We start from the raw sequence: 20,503 nt of genomic DNA on the forward strand, positions 1-20,503 counted from the left end.
ATTAGTTGATACAGACCTCTGTCTATCGTTTCTGACTCAGTCATTCGAAATCATGAAAATTGATATGTCGCACAGCATGCTTAGGTTGAAAACCAGAAGTGTCCCCAATGAGGCCCCGCGGAACCTGTCATGGGGATCCGGATGGGTCAACTTATTCAAATCTGGTTATCGCCGTTGTGTTTCATTGTTCACAACAAAAATTTCGCTAAAAATCGATGGTGCAAACACAGTTACACACGAAATGATCACTTTTAGCCATTTTGGCAAACCCCTGACCCCAGCACAATCCGGAATATCCCCGGAATGGTTCCGGATAATGCATGGCCACTTGAGTATAATAAACTTGCAACAATTTATGATCGCTTGAGGGCGACTTCAAAAAAATCAGATGAAAATTGACTAATTGCCAGCATTTTGACAATTAGTTGTCGGGGATCGGGTACGTGAAGGTTATTAGTAATTGTCTATAAATAAAACACAATACAGTTAATTCACTTAAATCGTTTATTATGTAAAAAAAATACTCATTTTTAACAATTTTCCTACTAGCTGCGAGGTGGTCCCATACGTATGCTCATGATGCCTTTATCTACGTAGTCTACATGGTTTCGATCAGTATTGCAGTGCTACAAGCAACTGCTATTTACAGTTGCTTGTACATATAAACCGGAGGGATAAGCCTTTCGTACGTTGCTTCGGAGGTCACATGGTAATATTCCTGCGTAAGACTATGCCGTCTTAACCAGTAACATCAGCCATCAGCAGGTGGCAGAATTTGACGACCTGATCGTGTGCCGCAAAGTAGCACTTGGCCACTTCGTAGGCCGTGTCGCAGGAGTCTTGCAATTCTATTGGTGAGAAAGGATCATCAGTTGAATCATATCGTACAACCACTTTAAAAAGTCCAACTTACTGATGTGACCGCACTCCCTCGTCAAATGGTTGAACACATCCTTCACGTCATTGTCCGGTGCCAGCGGCGCCAGTCGGTCCAGCAGGATCTGTCCGGTGGCTTCGTCGATGACGTCCACCTTATCGAACAGACAGTGAATGTAGCACTTGACTTCCCGGTCGTCATGAAGCACCCCATCCATGCACTGTTTCAGCTTGCTCTCCATGGCACCGGACTCCGCCAGGCAGATGTTGTGCAGAATTTTGGCCGGCCGTTTGTAGTACTCCGGTAGCTCCAAGTTTGAGTCCTTGATTTGAGCGGCCTGTCGGGAGGAATGGATGAAAGTTTGTTAGTTAGAGGTGTGTGTAGTATATATATAAGTAATATCAAGAAGAGTTCCTGAATAAATGACTCAAATGCCTACATAAATTATTGAAGAAATCCTTGGTGGAATTCTTGAAGGAATCCCAGGTCAGATGGAATTACTAAACAAGTCCTGGATTGTCCAAGGATTGCTTCAAGAAATCCTTCCAAAAATCCTTGGTGAATTTCCTCAGAGATTTCTTTGGGAATTCCTGCTGGGATTGTTTCGGTAATTCTCATGAATCCTTCTTGAATTTTGTCATAGAATTTCTTCGAGAAATGGACCTTCCGGTACTTCACCTGCCATTCCTTCAGAAATTCCCGGAATTCGACTCAAAATTCTTTCAGGCCCTCCACGTGGTATTACCGTAGGATTTTTTTTTCAGGGATTCCTTCAAGAATTTATCTTGGGATTACTTCTGGAATTGGTTCTGGAATTTTTCCTGGGACTCCTTCGGGAATTCTATCTGGGTTTTATTTGAAAATTCCATCTGAGATTCATTCGGAAATTTCACTTAGAGTCTTGAGGAACCCTTGGAAAAAATCATAGAGGAATCCTTGGAATATTTCAATTATATATATGAAATAATTCCTAAGAAATCATTAGACTCCTTGGAGGAATTCCTGTAGTTATCATTGAAGAAGTTCCTACATAAATCTTCGATGTAATTTCAAGAGAATCCATTAAACATATCCTGAAGAAGTCACTGAGCTCTAGGAGAATGCTTGAAAAAAATATTGAAGCATCTTTAAAAGAATAAATTCCTAGAAAATTCTTTAAAAAAATCTATGAATTTCTTTAAAAAAAATACCTGCACAAATTCCTGGGAGAGTTCCTGGAGCACAGCTTTGAAAAATTCCTGGACTGTTGCTTAGAGGAGCTCCTGGACGAGGCATTGGAGAAATTCTTGTATGAATTCTTGGAAAAATTTCTACAGGATTCTCTATAAGATCTCTTGGAAAAATCATTGTAGAACTCTTGAACTATATAACGCTAGAAAGAAAGGAATTCCTAAGAAATTTTCAAAATAATTCTTGTTTTTGTTTTATAAATCTAGGTGAAGTCCTACGAGGAATTCAGCAGGAAATTTTTGAGTAATTTCTAGAATTTTAGTCTATGCGCTGGAATAATCTTTGGAGAGATCCATAAAGAAATTCCGGGAGGAACCGATAAAGAACTTCATAAAGTAATTGCAACAACAAATTGAACTAAATCCGTGTTAGTTTCAATGATAATATTTGAAATAAAGTGTTATTGCAGGATATACGACATCCTTTTGATATCTGTCTGGATGCAATAATGCGAGACTTGCCACATCTGATAGCGATCCTAGATTCAGGCATCCTTGAAATGGGTCGTTGGAATACAGTAGAGCTCCAGGACTAAATTTGTTTGAATCTGCTGATATGAATGTATAATTATACAAATGTAGTCAAGTTTCTTCCATAAAATTGCAAGGCTTTTATGAAAGAAACTTGACTACATTTGTATAATTATACATACATTTCATATTTCTTCAGGTAAGCTTCAGGGGCCTTTCAGAGTTGTTTCAAAACGTTTCAGGGACGTTTTATGGGATTTCAGAAGGGCTTCAAGATGTTCAAGAGCGTTTCTATAGGTTTGAGGCTGTTTTTAACCCGTTCGGGACGAAGCGCAAAAAAGTGAAATGTCCATACAAATTGCCCAACTTTAGCTCTCCAGAACTCTTAGATTTCCCAACTAAACAACAATTTTTATCCCTCATTTGGAGGAACTACTCTTAAACTTTCGATTTATAGCTTTGACTACTTAGATAATGCTAGGTATGCACTTCAAACGGAATCGCTTAAGTAATTATCGTTCAGTGCATTACTTTTCCGTGACCGGAATGGTCAAGAAATTTAACACAGCAAGCCTCATTTGATTTGACGTTCCGTTTCAGCTCCGTACTAAGATCCGGAATAGGGGACTGCATGAAATTATCTCCTTCTTTTTCACTCCTACAGAAATTGTGTAAACAACAAGGCCAAGAAACGTCAAAATCCCATACAAAATCAAAACAGTGCGGTGCCCTATAAAGCGACGCTTTCTCATTTCTTTGAGCAATTCCTTGCCTGAATTTTCCACGCATCGAGATAGGCCAAGAAATTTCTTGCGATCTGCGTACTACCCATGAATCGAAAAAAAAAAAATATGCGACAGATAATTTACGATTTTTGTCCACTTTTTGTTCAACTTGTTGTGGTAAATCTCACGTGTAACGTAAACAAAAGTATGTTTGCACACATACAAGTATAAATATTAGTTCAGTTACTAAAACAGTTTACATCACATAAAACAAAGACTAAACAGATGAAAAAAATATGCAAACCTGTTATTGCTTAATAACACAATTGTGCTGGTTCATCACGAAAGGAATAAACAACGTATACCAAATTTGGCCTTCTAAGATACCCCTCCTCCTTTCGTAGACTTTTATCCATGCAAACATTTTCAGACTACCCTGTCCCAAAAAAAGTCTATGTGGTCGGGGTTCTGCTAAACCGAACCAAAGACCATTTTTTGAAAAATTGAGTTTTCTTAACCATTAGATGAAGAATATGATGATCTTCTTTTCGTGTAAAAATCCAGTAATTCTGACAGCTCTTCGTGGAGTAAATTCAAAATTTCTGTTTGGCAGAACATACAAAAAATAAAATTGCATCCAACCAGAGTGAACTGTAAACCATTCCATAGAATCAGCGAAATATTTTAGTTTTGGTCCAAATGATGAACATTTCAAGTTTTCCTCATCGCTGTTAGATTTCTAACTTCTAACCGACTCATAGTAACAATCTGTGAGAGAATTTAACACGTAATCAAAAATGCGGGTGTTGGAGGATGGATTTGGATTTCGATGGCGTTGATCGCCATTTTTCCAAATCACAGTCAGCCAGACCGAACCAAATCCACTGCATTTAAAAATCAATTTATTCTCAACAATACAAAGATGAACTGGCTTTGAATACATCCGTTATGTTGATACACCTCATACTGATTATTTAACCCAGGAGCCGTCATTGAACAACAAGGATAATAAGAATAATAAAGCTTGAAAAAAAAATCAAACACTTGGTTCGCTTTGGCTGATCGAAAAATGGCGTTTTCACGAAAACCATGCTAGAGAAGAATGTTTAGAACTTGATTCAGACTTAACAACTGACCTTCAGCTAAGTAAAATGACCTAGTGGTAACGTGCTTGGTTATCACTTAAAGGACCCAAGTTCAAATCTCTTTAATATTTTCGATTTTTTTTTTGTCTTAGTTCACTTTGGCAGATCATTTTCATGGTTTTCTTCGACCAGTATAAATTTGAAGTACACAAATTGCTCCATTTTCACATCTCAGGACCTCAGGACATGCAAGGACATCATTTGACATAATCACTCTTGTTCTGCGCCTGCACATGCACCGCCTATAAAAAAAAACATAGATGGGAAGGGCTGAGCTGGGAGGGCTTCCGCCGTTTACATTTCACACTATTTTGAGACCTTTGTGCTACCATACTACGCGTCCTCTCTGATTCATGTAAAGGGTTGTGAGTGATATCGATTTCAACTTCATAGACACTGAAAAATCGAGATTTTTTATCACATTCCGACTGGTTTTCTCTGAAACAAAGAAACACAGTCAGCCACACTGAACTATAAATCATATTCCAATGTTTTTGTTCAGCCAGAGTGAACTGAGTGCAAAGTACTGAGAAATTAAATGGTATTATATCAATGATTTTAAATAATTTACATGTTTTCTTCATCTGTGATGGTTAATAAAGGCTTGTAGGTTACATGTGTGCGAAAAAGTTTCAAATAATCGTAACTGTTGTTTATTTCTGAGTGGTTGAACTTGAAGCTTAATTATCTCGGAATAAACTTTTTGGCGCTTAGTTCGGTTTAGCAGAACCCCGGCCATGTGGTTTATGAACGATCCTTTCAAAGGGGATTAGAGGATTTCAAGAGCGAACCTAGAGGGTTTTAGAGTGATTTCAAATTGTATCATGGAGATTTCAGAAAGCTTCAGCGATTTTCAGAGGGATTCTCGGGGGTTTTAGGGGGCTTTACATGCTTTCAGGTGAGCTTTAGGATTATTCAGGGGATTTCAGAGGATTTCTGGGAGGCTACACATCCTTTCTGGCGAGCTTGATGGGGGTTTCCGGGGTATTTCAAGCCATTTCAGCTGTTTCATATGGGTTTATGGAAGTTTAAAGGGGTTTCAAATGCGTTCAGCGGATTCCAGAAAAGTTTCTTGGGGCTTTACAAGCTTTTAGGGGAGCTTAAGGGAGGATTCGATGAGTTTCAGAGGTGTTTCAAGGCAATTTCAGGCAATTTGAGGGAGATTTTAGAAGACTTCATTTGCTGTTAGGAGAGCTTCAAGAGAGTGTCGTGAATTCTAGATGGGTTTCAGGGGATTTTGTTGAGTTTCACAGACTCTCAAGTCAGCCTCGTCAAGTTTCAAGGTAACTCAGTAGCGTTTCAAGGCCTTTCAATATATTCTGGTTGGTTTCAAGTTTTAGAGGGCTATACAGACTTTCAGATGAGCTTCACGAGAGTTTCAAGATAGTTTCAAGGGTATTTCCAAGCATTTCAGTTGGTTTAGGGGGATTTCTGGGAGTTGAGGGGCTCCACTGGCTTAAACATAAGTTTCCAAAGGTTTCAGGAAGCCTTCGAAATCTTTTCAAGGCGTTTCCGTGAATTTAAAGAGTTTCGGAGGCTTTCAAAAGTGAAATTTCGAGGGGCTTTAGAGCGGTTTCAAGGAATTTCATGGCGTTTCAAGGCGAGAGTTTCAGAAGGCTTCACCAGTTTTCAGGCTCGATGACCCGATAACAGGGAGTTCTTAGAAAACATCCAACAGACATTCACCTCATCACATAGTTTCATGATGCAGTGTAGCATTAAATTCATTCAAAATGTGCCAAAACATCACTGATAGATAGATAGATCCTATGGCCCATACTCCAGGAAGTTCTCGGTCACTCTCAGACAGTCATTGAACTGTGTACTTTACAGCGCGCTTCTGACATTATGTTTAACTTGTTATCGAAAAAGCAGCGGACATAAAAGATAATGTCGTTAATTCGGTTTTGTGTTAGAAACGTAATACTAAAGCAGTATAAGCGATAAATATTCTGGCAAAATATAAACCTAATCAAAATGTTAGTTGCTGAGCATATACGGGCTGTCAAACTAAAGCTTAAGGCTTCCGGATACAAGTATAGAGCTGAACTTCTAGGTCCAGATAGATTGATTAATCTCGAATATTCTTAAATTATCCTAAATTTTAATATATTGGAACGTCTAAAGTTCTGACAAAATATCAGACTATTAGTTAGTAACTGAATAATGAAAATTGCCACGAGCCTGTAATTCAATTGATTTCAACATCCTATGTAATAGCACCTCCTACAGACAATTATAACCCTCTAATGGCGGCAATAAGAACAACTTTTCCACTTTGATCATTCAATTAGCTCTCTCGACTGGTGATGATGTGTTGTTGTGCATTTGTTGTACTTAGGTACCGATACCGACAGAGAGGCAAATTTTGAAATCCTCTCGAACGAAACACCAACAAACTCCAACTTTGGCGAATGGCGTAAATTGGGCAATCGGATCCAAAATTTCCTGAAACTTTGCGCTGCGCTTCCCGAAATATAAATCCGTTTTGCTGGAAGTTTTGCTTTCTGGTGAAAATTGTCATGGTGGGGTACAGCGAAATTTGTCCCTGTGTGGGGTAGAATTCTGCAGTCTGTGTAAGTAATGGAAGAGTTGGAGGAGTTTTCATCATTTTGATCAATTCATTCGCGATGATGCTTTTCAGTAATAATTTCTTTCTGGTTTTATTATGAATTCTTGCATCTAGCAATTTCTTCAAAAGTTCAATTATGTGTTTCAAATGCTTTCTTATGAAGTTCTTGGTAAGTGTTTATCTTTGGAAGATTTCTGATTCAAATATATATCGATTTCTTCAAGGTATCGCGCCACTTGGGCGGTGGCTTCTATATTCGTCTGTTTTCCACTATAACTCAGTCAATTTTGAACCAATTGACTTGAAATGTTGTACACGGGAAGATACTATACCTATCTCACCACATTCCAAAAGGTGTGTCAATTGGTTCAAATTTGACTAAGTTATAGTGGAAAACAGACGAATATAGAAGCCACCGCCCAAGAGGCGCGATTCCCTATCGTGAAAAAAGTCATCAGATTTTTTTGTCGACTTTGATTCTGGATGATCTCTACTTAGGCATCGCTAGTCGTCACGAGGTCGACGACTCGAATGTTGACGTTCAGTCTAAGCTTGTGCATCTGAAAACTGCACTCGTACATAAGTTGTAAATTGTTATCGCATTATTGGTGGCAAAGTTTTCCCTACCGGAGATTCGAGAAAGATTTGCATACATTTCGTTCCAAGTGCAGGTGCAATAAGGCCTTGGCAGCAGAATAGAATTCACAACACAATGATTGAATTTTGCGAAACTTTCCTCTATCGCCGCACATAGGGCTGATGTAGAGGTGCATTCTATCGTCCACAATCAATTTTGTTAACTTTTCTCGGCACTGTCTTCCATCACAAAATATGCTGTGTTGCCTCCCGGAGGGAATGTTGTACATTGTACATCGAATTGTTTGCTGTGGCTTGCACATTCACTGGGATGAAGTGCAAGAATTTTCCGATCCGAAAGGATCATATAGAATTATACTAACGGACATTGATTCATATGTCATAGCAGGAAAGCTCTGCGATTGATTACTTTGTTGGAGAAATGGATTTATTTCACAGCAAACTGAAGGTTAGTTCCGTCTTTTTCCTTTCCTTCGTGATTTCTCCACTGGGGCAAAGCCAGCTTATGTAGTGCTCTATGAGCGATTTCATAGTCATGAATTGAAAAATTTCTTGCGCTACAAATTCGAAATGTGAGCATTCGAATATCGCACTTTGATGACCTAAACAAATGTTTACCGCATCGATGTTTTGGACACCTTACTCTCTTGTCCACAACGTTCTGATTTCTAAGGTTCTTTTTTCAATTCATATCAGCATTTTTAGTGTCGTCTACGTAGGTTTTCTTAATTTAATGTTCTTTAGAGAATCCCATCAAGTGCAACACGTTGGCGTAATGCACGTTCAGCATGACAATCAGAAAATCGTGTTAAATACTCTTCCTTTGAATTCCACTAAGAATTTGCATCCTTTGACAGATACGTATTTCGACCTCAACTGTAAGGTCGTCTTCAGTGTCTTGATGGCCAACACGCTTGTTTGTTGCCACCCGTGAATAAGTATAACTTTCAATTTGTGCTGAAAGAATTAATTTTTGACAAGTTATGATATTTTGAAGTTGGAAAATAGTCGAAAAACACAAAATTGATTTGATGCACCTCATAATTTCAATGGATTTGGCTAAATATTTTGACAAGTTACTTCTTCTTGGATGCCAATCAAAATATGGGGGTGGACTCGAGAATCAAAGAACATTATTATAAATTGGACAGGCCGACGAGCCAGAATACATTTCTCGAGAGAAAATCGGATCTCATAACCGAGCAGAGGAGAATGGCAAATTAATTACAACGAAATCACATAACCTGTTTTTATATCTTGTTTTGTTATTATTAAATTATCAAGGCATAGCTTTTCCATAACAAATTTTGTTGGACAATCTCATTTTGTTATAATCAAGCTATTCATATACATTCATTAAATTCCATTTAAATAACATGTTTTGTTGAAGTACAAGTTTTGTTATGTTTGTACTATTGATCAACTTATCAACAATAGCATAACAGTAACAAGTTTTGAAATCAAAGGAACAATCCGACAATTATGACGTGTCCCCTTGTTTTGTTCAAGTTTTGTCTTCAGTTTAGAAGAACATTTCTGAACGCATTGTCTGAAGAATTCCTTAAATAGTATTCGGAAAAACACTTAAAAATTCCTGAGGAACCCTTCGATAAATACCGTGAATTCGGGTGAAATTGATCGCCGTGAGGTCTATCTTTATTTGTCAAATATAACGCTTTATACTTGAAACAATATATGGAAAATGATCGTCATCTGATTCAAGGGTTATTGAATGATGAATTTTAATAACTAATTAGTGACATATTTCTGTATTAAATTTGATATTTTCTCGAACTGCGTGTTAAGCGATCTTGAAAGGCATGTCCAAACTTTACTCGCCGTGATAGTATCTCACATGCAATCAACAATCCAATGAATGTTTCTAGCTAATCAATCATCGACAAACCCGATTTTGTAATAAAAAATTCTATAAATATTTGTATTTATGCACAAAAGTGATTTTTTCGTAAGCTATTGATTATTTTTAAGAAAAATTGCATACTTTCAGGCGTTTTCGGCGGACTTAAACTTTTAACTTAAATAATTAAACATTTAGAAAACTTGTAAAAGTTTTGCGTCACTTTTTGCATTCTGGAATGTCAAATTTAGTTGGGAATTATACTTTCCGGTTTTGTAAGTGCACTTCTATGACTGATAAATTTCACCCCGAAACTAAAATTTCAGGTTTTTTATTTTAAATTACAGTTTTACATTACAACCTGTTGCAGTAACCGTTTCAACCTCGTTGACTGATGAAATCCATGATCGTACTTGTTTTAAAGCATTAAGTTTGGTCATATCGGACACTATTCAAAAATTAGACGCCAAAATGTGTGAAAAGTGATCAATTTCACCCGAAATCACGGTACTTAGAGAAGTCCTAAAAAAACTCCTGGCGCAGTTTTCTTAGAGATTCCAAAAGTAGTTCTTCTGAGAAATTATTGGAGTTCTTGGAAGAATCTTTTGAAAAATTCTTGGAGATTTTTTTGAAAAAGCTTCTGATGAAATCCTCAAAGAAATTTTCAGAGAAATCTGAACTTCGGGACAAACTATCACAGGAAATTCTGAAAAAACACAGAAAGAATTTCTGACGTAATCCTTAGATAAATCGATGGAGGAATTTTAGGAAAAATATTGCAGAAATTAATGGTGAAATTCCTGAAGGAATCAGCAGAGGAAGTTCAGGAGAAATTCTAGCAATTTTTGGAGGTATCTTTGTAGAATGGAAGTCGTATCATTTGGAAATATAAACATTATTGAGTGCAATTATCTTGCGTTGTAGTGAGCCAACTTTAAATCTCTTATAATAACTTAAAAACTGAATTTGATATCATATAACAAATTTTGCTCTCAGATTTTTATCAATAACATATTACTATCAAAATTTGTTGTTAAAATATTTACCAAAATTACTATTATTAAGTTGTTATTGAAACTAACAAAACAAGTTATTAAAATGGTTTTCCAAGAACATTTTTTTGTTATGATATTTGTGATGTTGCCGCTTTAGACAGACAAGTTTCTAACATAATATGTTATGTTCAGTTTTTGATCGGGTTACCTGTACGTAATAACAGAAGCCTGCATCGTTGATAATTTTCGATCGTTTCTGCGCGATAAATCAGGTGTTTAATCCAGATTTGTGTGCAAACTAGTCGGTAACTAGCCACGGTTTTCATAGATCGTAAATTTCACTAGTTTCGCGGCGCGATAATCGACTTTAACGTACCTCCAGTTTAGTGAACACAAAGCCTTTTGCGGCTTCTACGTGGTGCACATTCTATTTTGTGTATTGCTTTGTTTTCCACGTCTACACGAATAAACGTACCTGCTTTGAGTGACCGTTAAAAAAAAACATCGCAATTTTTGCTACGTTCGTTATAATCTCCACTCTGAGTGCTGGGTGCTTCCCAAATAATTAGCTCAGCTTGATGGCTGCAGTGGCCCGCCCCCCACCATGGGGGGTCGCGGAAGATCCCCCTGATCTTACGTCGCTAGGCGGAAATCAGCCAAGTTGGATGTTACGATCAGACGAGATGGGTCAAAACCTAGTTCTCGTAATGCAAGTGAAACGAGACGAAAACGATATTGATTCAGCTGCTCTCCCCAATGTGCTAAACAGAACTGGTACACGTTTGCCTCATGCGTTCATCGTTGGGAAATCGATTGAAGCTGTTATCGGAGTAGAGGCTGCTCGTGCAATGCAATCCATTCGGGAGGCTCGCGGACTTCGCTATCTACTGCGGACAAACTCTCACACCACATATCATAAATTGCAACAATTGGAAATGTTGGCTGACGGCACAAACGTAGAGGTCTTTCCGCATCCAACCCTAAACTCTGTTCAGGGAATAGTTTTTGAACCAGACACGATTGATTTGGATGAGAAAACTATTTTGGAATTCCTTACTCCGCAGGGTGTCAAGGCAGTAAGAAGAATCTCTAGACGGGTAGGATCAAGACGACAAAACACACCTTTAATTGTTCTGACCTTCCAAGGAACCAAATTGCCACCCCATGTATATTTCGGACTGCTGAAGGTTGAAACAAGGATGTATTATCCTGCACCAATGCTTTGCTATAACTGTGGTAACTATGGACATACGAAGAAAGCGTGCTCAAACGATAAAATTTGCTTGCATTGCTCTCAAATCCACGAAATGGTGGACGACATACCGTGTGCCAATGAAGCGCATTGTAAAAATTGCCAAGGTAGTCACTCTGCATTTTCTAAAACATGTCCCATTTATGTCGAGGAAGATAAGATTATGCGATACAGAGTTGATCAAAACATCAGTCTCGGGGAAGCTCGGAAAATTTTCCGAGATCAGAAGGCACAGCAAACATACGCAAATGTGGTGCAACAACGGCTTGTCGAACAATCAACAGAAAAAGATCAAATCATTCAGATGCTTCGCGAACAACTCGAGGCAGTAAGAGCCGAGCTTAACAGTTTGAAGGAAAAACTCCAAGAGCAGCTTCAAAATAACCAGGTACAGCCTTCTACCAAGAGCAAACGAAAGAAGCCCGAAGAAAAATCTCCTTCGTCTACGCAAAATACGAAACATCCCACACCTGCTGCAACGACTTCTTTTACCATGACCAATGAGTATCCTAACACTCGTCAATCAAGAAAAGATCTGACTACTACTTCAAACGGCAAAAAAGAGCATAAGAACACCACTGAGACACCCAATGAACACAGCAACGACCGGAATCGAAGCAGAAGCAACAGGAGAGACGGCGTAGAATTACGGTCGAAGGACAAAAAAGCTCTCTCTGGACGTGTGGTCTCCGGTGTTGCTGTAAAGAAGTGACGCCTGATGAAATAAAAGTCAACAGAATTCCCATCATTGAAGAACCTGCTATGAATCTGGACACGATTACGATTTCTCAACGAAGCACCAACCAAACCATGGATATGGACCCAGGCGCAACAACGGACTCTGCAAACGGAACTTTTCTTCATCATCAACTAGACTTACGTTTCTCTAACACCCCATCAACAGAAATCTACATGAACACCAATCAAAACACCAACGGCTCTGGAAGAGCCACGCATACCATATCGACCCCTGTGCGGAACGTCTCAGGTCCTCCTGATTATCTCCGTCAGGCGGTCGATATGGCTTGCCAACCCTCTCAGGCAAGTTTATCAAACATTCATACTGGTTCCCACAATTCCTGCCGACTCGTCTCCACGCTTCCAGCTAACGCGGACGGGCACAATGAAGTATCCTCATCCGCCATCGAACCACAGAACAGCGATCCATCACTCAACGGCTCCACTGGAGCATGGCCTTCCATATCGACCCCTGTGCGGAACGTCTCAGGTCCTCCTGATTATCTCCGTGAGGTGGTCGATATGGCTTGCCTTCATCCTAAGGCAAGTACAAACAACTCCGGTGATACGTAGCGCCTGTTGCATATCAATTGTTCCAGAATTCAACTTAACAACTGCTGGTCCCACCGTGACTTCTGATCATTCTCGTGCTTCATATGCGTCATCAAGTTCCAGCGATCACACTCCAACATCGAGTTACATCCACCGGCATGCGCGTATTGCTGTTCAATGGAATATCAACGGACTTTATAGCAATCTCCCCGACTTGGAACTTCTAGTCAACAATGATCCCATTCCGGTCCTTGCATTACAAGAGATTCACAATTGCTCTCGAACAAATCTCGATAAAACGCTGCGTGGAAAATATCACTGGTACACCAAAAATGGATCAACAAGATACGCAAACGTCGCGTTAGCAGTTCATCAATCCATACCAGCTACACCGGTTGCACTGAACACTCCGCTGATTGCTTTAGGAGCCATAATCGAAATACCTTTCCGTTTAACAGTGGTTTCAATCTACATTCCATCAAATGTGCCCAATCTTGAAAAGCAATTGTCTGATCTCTTCGATCAACTTGAGGAGCCTGTGCTTATCATGGGTGATATGAATAGCCACCACTACGCATGGGGATCACACAAGACCGACAAAAGAGGCGAGGCAATCTTAAAACTTTGTGAAGAAAGAAATTGGATTGTGATGAACGATGGTGCTCAAACGTTCATGAGAGGTAACCAAATGTCCGCTATCGATGTTACTGTGGGTAGCAGCTCCATCCTAACTAAGTTACGATGGAACATCAAGACAGATCCTATGGGAAGTGATCATTTTCCGATAGAAATATTTGGCAACGAAGCACCAACCCAAATTTCGCATCGTCGGAGATGGAAATACGAAGCAGCAGACTGGGGAAATTATGAGCAGCATATTCTTGCAGCAATTAGTCCTGAGAAGTCATACACCATTGATGAAATTACTCAAATCATGTTTCTGGCTGCCTCAGCTAGTATTCCGGAAACTAGTACTTTTTCTGGTAAAAAAGCCACTATATGGTGGAATGAGGATACCAGAATAGCGGTCAGAGCTAGAAGAAAAGCTCTAAGAGCATATAAAAGATTGCCCGACGACCATCCAGATAAAGAAAAGGCTAAGGAAGAATTGAAGCTTAAACGCAGTGAATGCAGATCTGTCGTAAAAAACGCTAAGAATGAAGCATGGGAAAATTTTCTCGATGGCATGAATAGTTCTCAAAGTTCTGCAGAAGTATGGCGTAGGATCAACTCTTTGAGCGGCAAAAAGCGCACTGTTGGAATGGAAATCCGTAACGGGGATACAGTTAGCCGAGACCCTGACACAGTTTCAAATAGTCTAGCCAATTATTTCCATAAAATTTCTTCAGATGAAGTATACAGCCAGGCTCTTGGTGACACCATAATACCGGATGATTTAGAAGCTGCAGACTACAACCAACCATTTTCTATAGAAGAACTGTTTTTCGCTTTGGATGCTGGTAAAGGTAAATCGTCTGGCTCAGATGAAGTGGGTTACCCGATGATCAATAGACTTCCGTTCAGAGGCAAACTTGCACTGTTGGATGCATATAACTCCATCTGGTCTACTGGTAACTTCCCCAATGAATGGCGAAATAGCCTCGTCATACCTATTCCTAAAAAAGGATCTGGATCAACGAAACCTGAGGATTATCGACCCATTTCTCTGACTAGTTGTATCGGTAAAGTTATGGAAAGAATGGTGAACAGGCGGTTGTCAACTGTTCTACGGGAGCGGAGTCTACTGGATGAGCGACAATATGCGTTCCAGAGAGGAAAAGGTGCCGGAATTTATCTAGCCAATTTAGGCCAAGTGCTTCACGATGCATTAGGCAAGAATCTACACGTGGATCTTGCTACATTGGATTTGGCGAAAGCATATAACAGGGTTTGGACCCCAGGAGTACTGCGAAAGCTGATCGATTGGGGTTTCTCCGGAAATATGGTTAAATTCATAAAGTGCTTCTTAACCAATCGAACGTTTCAAGTATTAGTTGGAAATCATCGATCTGAGCCAAAAGAGGAAGACACTGGAGTACCTCAAGGATCGGTGTTGGCAGTAACGTTGTTCCTGATTTCCATGAATAGCGTTTTTGAGCGGTTACCAAAAGAGATCTTCATTTTTGTATACGCGGATGATATTTTATTGGTGGCTGTGAGTAAGCATCCTAAAGCATTGCGGAGGAAAATCCAAGCAGCGGTGCGAGCTGTTGCAAAATGGGCAAACTTGAGTGGTTTTCACATGGCTACTGAGAAATGCGCGATTACTCATTGCTGTAACCAGAGGCATCACCCATGGAAAATCCCGGTAACTATAGATAACGTGGCGGTTCCCTACAAGAAAAATGTACGAGTGTTGGGAATTAACATCGACAGGCACGTGGATTTTGCAGAACATTTCGAGAAAGTTAAAAAATCCGCAGAAGCGTGGTTAAGAATAATCCGCGCAATAAGCGGACGTCATCAGCATTGCAACAGGAACACTATCCTTCGAGTGGTGAATGCAACAGTGGTTAGTCGCTTGGTATACGGGATAGAAATAACGTGTGGTTCGGCCAATCGTTTGATTAATAAGCTAGGTCCCATTTATAACCGATGTATCAGATTTTGCTCTGGACTACTTCCAAGCTCTCCGACTCTTGCAACATGCGCAGAAGCCGGTGTGCTTCCTTTCAATCTTCTTATAACCAAGGTAGCATCGAACAGAGCCACAAGTTTTGTCGAAAAAACATATGGGGAAAGAGAAGGTGTATTCCTCCTAACGGAGGCTACGAACCTTCTCCAGAAGCACGCCAACATGAATTTCCCCCCGGTTGCTGAGATCCATCGGATGGGAGATAGGCGTTGGAATAAAGTGGGACCTAAAATTGACTGGACAATGAAAAAACATGTTAGAGCGGGTGATTCGAAAAACAAGGTTTTGCCTTGCTTCAATGCCCTAATGAATGATAAATACAAAAACTTTAATCGTATTTATACTGACGGATCTCGAGCGAATGGACAAGTTGGAATTGGTATCTATAGCGCAGTATCACGTGCAGCCAGGTTACCAGACTGCTGCTCAATTTTTTCGGCTGAAGCAGCTGCTATCTGGTGTGGCATCTCGTTGCACTCTAACAAGCCAACAGTTATCTTCACGGACTCGGCTACTGTTTTGGCAGCATTGGAGAGTGGTAGATCAACACATCCCTGGGTTCAGCGTATAGAGAGTACGGCGCCCGACACTGTTACTTTGTGCTGGGTGCCAGGACATTGCGGCATACGTGGGAACGAAGAAGCTGATCGTCTGGCGGCAGCTGGAAGAACGGGTAGACTTTTCGTGTCCGAAGTACCAGCACTTGATGCGAAACGTACGATTGCAGCTGGCGTTATCGATGCATGGAATCTTCAGTGGAGACAAGATCGTAGTGCATTCTTACGTAAAATTAAGGGTGACCCGGTCAAATGAGTGATCGATCCAACTGGCGTGAACAACGTATCCTTTCCCGTTTGAGGGTGGGGCATACTCGATTAACACATGCGCAATACATCTCAAATGGCGAGCCACCACGATGTGTACCTTGTGGAGAACGACTGACTGTTGAGCACATCCTTGTAAATTGCATACAGTACCAGGAACAAAGAGATCTATCCAATTTGTCTACAACTATTAGAAATATCTTGTGTAACGATCACGACGAAGAAGACAAATTACTCAATTTTTTAAGAAATTGTGAATTGTACGAAAGCATATGAATTTATAACATAAAATAATTATATATAGTGCGGAGGTGAACCAACCATTTGGTTGAAAGCCTCTTGAATAAAGACAAATAATAATAATAATGTTATGTTATGTTAAGGTGAATATATAACGAAGCCACGCCTCGTATTTTCAAGAGCACAAATCTGAAGAACTAAATAATGGATTGTGATGAAAAGATGATCGATTGGTCACCACCAGCGGGTGATCAATCGATCAACTTTTCAGCGTGGTCAGACATGGGGTTCTTCAGATTTGTGCTATTTAAAATTCTAGGGGTGGCTTCGTTATATATTCACCTTAATAACTTAAAAATAATCGGTTCTATTATTCAGTAATTTTGCCCAAATAACACAACTTGTTATGCTGTTGTTATCCTCTTCTGCTCTGCCTATAGGCTTTTTTCAATGACAATGCGCATGAGAGAAAATGATATGTTAGCGATCGTGATCGATAATTTCATTCCCTGACCATAACAGCGCACTAAGTACCATTGTGCATTATAGTTTTCCCAAATCTTAGGTGGTTGGTGTTCAACCCTGGGTAAGAAATTATTTGCAATGGAAAGTCAACACGAGAAACACAAAGCAAAACAAACGAAAACGATCCCAGCGGTAGAAAATAAGTTGCGGCGTGAAACTGACGATCTCTCAATTTCATCGGGAGCACCAACATACTCTTCTGTGAACTAAAAAACGGCATGCTTGACATCGTAACCCCACAGGAGGTGTAATGGGCAGGACGCATGGTGGGAACGTCTCGGGGTGTTCTAGAAAAACCGCGATGCAGCTACAACTGGATGCAGCTGGAACGCGAGAACTATAAGACAGGCTTGGTGGTCCAGTGACTACCGCTTATGATTCATATGCAGAAAGTCTGGGGTTCTATCTACGGCTCGTTCCCTTCCTCCTACTTTGTATTTTTCACTTTGTCTCTCTTCCCTACATATGCATCTCAAGTATAGTCTTATTTTCGTAGCCATCGCAAGAACCAGAAACTTATTAAAAAAAAGCCATTTCCAACTTCCTCAGCACAGTGTTAATCTATCATTTAACGCCTACAAGTTATGCAACCAAGCGAACTGTGCCGAATCACCTTAATGGTAATTTCACACAATCTATCACTTTAAGCCTGTGTACCAATTTGTAAAACCTGTGCCAAAGTAACATTACTCAAAAACAATCCGACATCCGTATGACCTTGCAGGCGCAGACGATTCAACGGCCTGAAGTGGGAAAATGATTGCAATCATCACTTCGCTCCCCTTGTCCACATTATCCTACAACCTGACGTAGCAGACGCCATTCTCGCCAAAAAAAAAATAATAGAAGATCACCAACGCTCACACACTGGAGATACTTGTTAGTCCAAAAACAGCTAAGTATCTCATCTTGTGTGAATGTACTTGATCTGGCAATACTGGAGTAGCAACAACGGGTGATCAGTCAAGCACAAACTCAAGCTCAAGCATAGCTGGAAACCGAGAACCATCGCTGCCTAAGCCATATTGGACCTATCTTAGTTCTAGCATCGACTTTGACCACTATGAGCTGTTGAACATTTAGTTTTCACTAGAAAAGTATATTCAAAATACGAATTAGTAGTGTGACGTTACAACGTTGTAACGTCACGTTACTAATTCGTATTTTGAACAAGCTTTTCTAATGAAAACTAAATGTTCAGCAGACTATATATACTGCAAATTTTACAAGGAATCCGAATATGCAAACATATTTGAGGTTTACGGTCGCGTTTAAGAGTTACAGTGGAAAATCAACCAAAAAAAGACGTCAAAACATTGTAACCTCACGGAAGAATATGTCATTGAGCTATGGACGGGAGAATCCTGACGGACAGACGGACAGAGGTGATCTAAAGGTGGAAGCAGTACTACGACGAACAACTGAATGATGCGGGAAGCCCAAACATGACTTACTAAATACTCCATGTTTGTGCTTCCCGCATCATCAGCGGAAGAAATGAATACGTCAGTAGGGAGCAACAACGAGCCAACTCCCACATTGAGGGAATTTAGGGATGCTATGCAGCAACTCAAGAACAATAAATCAGCTACTATAGATAGTATCGGAGCTGAACTCATTAAGATGAGTCCGGAAAAGTTCAGCCTTCAGTCCGAACAGTTTCCGGAGGAGTGGAAGGAAGGCGACATTTGCGCCATCTACAAGAAAGGTGACAAATTGAAGTGTGAGAACTTCCGAGCGATCACAATTTTGAATCTCTCCTACAAAGTGCTATCCTGGTCATCTTCCGTCATCACTCAAAGTTAACGAGTTTATGGGAAGTTATCGAGCCGGCTTTGTTGACAGCCGCTCGACAACGATTTGCACCGGCAAATCCACCAAAAATGCCGCGAAACCCAGGCCTCAATACCCTGTTGCGGGCCCAATTTTCACAAAATTCGGCCAATTTGCCTGTTGTTTGTCTGTAGATGGCATGGATATTATTGCGTAAACATTTGGAACGGTGGCAGAAAAGTAGACCCTCCTGAAATTGCCATTAAAAACATTGGTAAAATTTGCCCTTTCGCTCTACCCGGGTACCGCCTGAGAGAGTAGAGTCTCAAGATGCTCGGAAGTTCTACCAGAATATCCGAAGATCTCAATTCGAAAAGGCGATATGCAGCGAGTCAAAATGTACATGGATAACAACGAAAGTCTCTTGACCGAGCTGTTACGATCACTGTTGTGATCGAAAGGTGGAAGCAGCCCTCCATTGAGCACCTGAATAGTGCAAGAAACGCAGGTATAGGCGACTAACCAACTTCCTCGCTGAATGATGTTAGTGATGGTATTACAGCCTGAAATTACCTGGCAATGTTAGGCACCACAGTCTACACCAGTTGATTGTCAGATTCTGAAGAACGAGTAACAGCCACCAGAGGAGTAGAAGTAATACGTATATTAAGATCCAATCAAAACTTAAGTTGATACTGAATTTTAATTGAAATAGCAGTCAATCGTTATAGTTTATAATTTCTCAAACGAATCATAGTGAACGATTTTGACTAGGACTTTATGGTTTTCAAATTCATTATTAAAGTTACTTTTAGTTAACTAATTCAGAAAGTGGGAAACCCCCTTTGAGTGATTTTCTTCATTAAATCGTTCTTAATAAGGCACAAATCCTCTTAATCTATTCAAAACTTACCACAGAAACATCCACCACGTGCCCAAGAAGAACGGCGAGCGAAACTGCCAGCATAAGTTGACCCACCATACTGGCAGCTGCTATCTCTCGAACGTAAAATGAATGCAAATCTCGTACGAGGATGCTTCCCAACTTCACCGTCTACTCGTTCAACAAGTGCAACCTAATGACTATATTCCCCTGGTTGTCATCGCATTTTTATACGCACGGAAATCGCACGTGTCATTCCACATTGCTGGCGATTGAATGATGATGGGTCACAAGTGACACGCACTAACCACTAGAGTCACCGATTGCCAAGGGGAAAATGTTATCTGTGCAAAAGTTCACAGTACACCTGCTGGGCCCCCTGATGATCATCTGCTGCCTGAGGGCCGCCAGACGATGATACCACACCACAAATGTCGTCGATTGAATTCGCAATGAAACAGGCGCGCGCGCGATGACATGTGAATTTTTTGGCTCGTGGGGGGAAAACTTTTTTAATTTTTAATGCATATTCATGATGCGTTATGCGCAAAAAGCCGCTTACCTACTGCCAAGGGTGGTAATTACGCTGCCGCGTGGCGGCGTGGGTTTCGC

General features: G+C 40.2%; 2 protein-coding genes across 2 annotated transcripts in view; one reads left to right on the top strand and one right to left on the bottom strand.

Annotated features, from left to right (window-relative positions):
* The window catches only part of LOC109426709 (RNA polymerase II-associated protein 1), a 98,697-nt gene that overhangs the window by 25,443 nt on the left and 52,751 nt on the right, over nucleotides 1-20,503 (top strand). The gene's annotated exons all lie outside the window — the stretch shown is intronic.
* Nucleotides 487-20,101, bottom strand: LOC109426243 (general odorant-binding protein 83a). Its single transcript, XM_062843082.1, has 3 exons — nucleotides 19,922-20,101; nucleotides 914-1,214; nucleotides 487-848 (listed from the first exon to the last, which is right to left on the bottom strand). Exons 1-3 carry the CDS (start codon nucleotides 19,988-19,990, stop codon nucleotides 739-741), a joined length of 480 nt encoding a protein of 159 aa, XP_062699066.1. The 5' UTR covers nucleotides 19,991-20,101; the 3' UTR covers nucleotides 487-738.

The sequence above is a fragment of the Aedes albopictus genome, chromosome 3 (assembly GCF_035046485.1).
Source record: "Aedes albopictus strain Foshan chromosome 3, AalbF5, whole genome shotgun sequence".
Taxonomy (NCBI): Eukaryota; Metazoa; Arthropoda; class Insecta; order Diptera; family Culicidae; genus Aedes; species Aedes albopictus.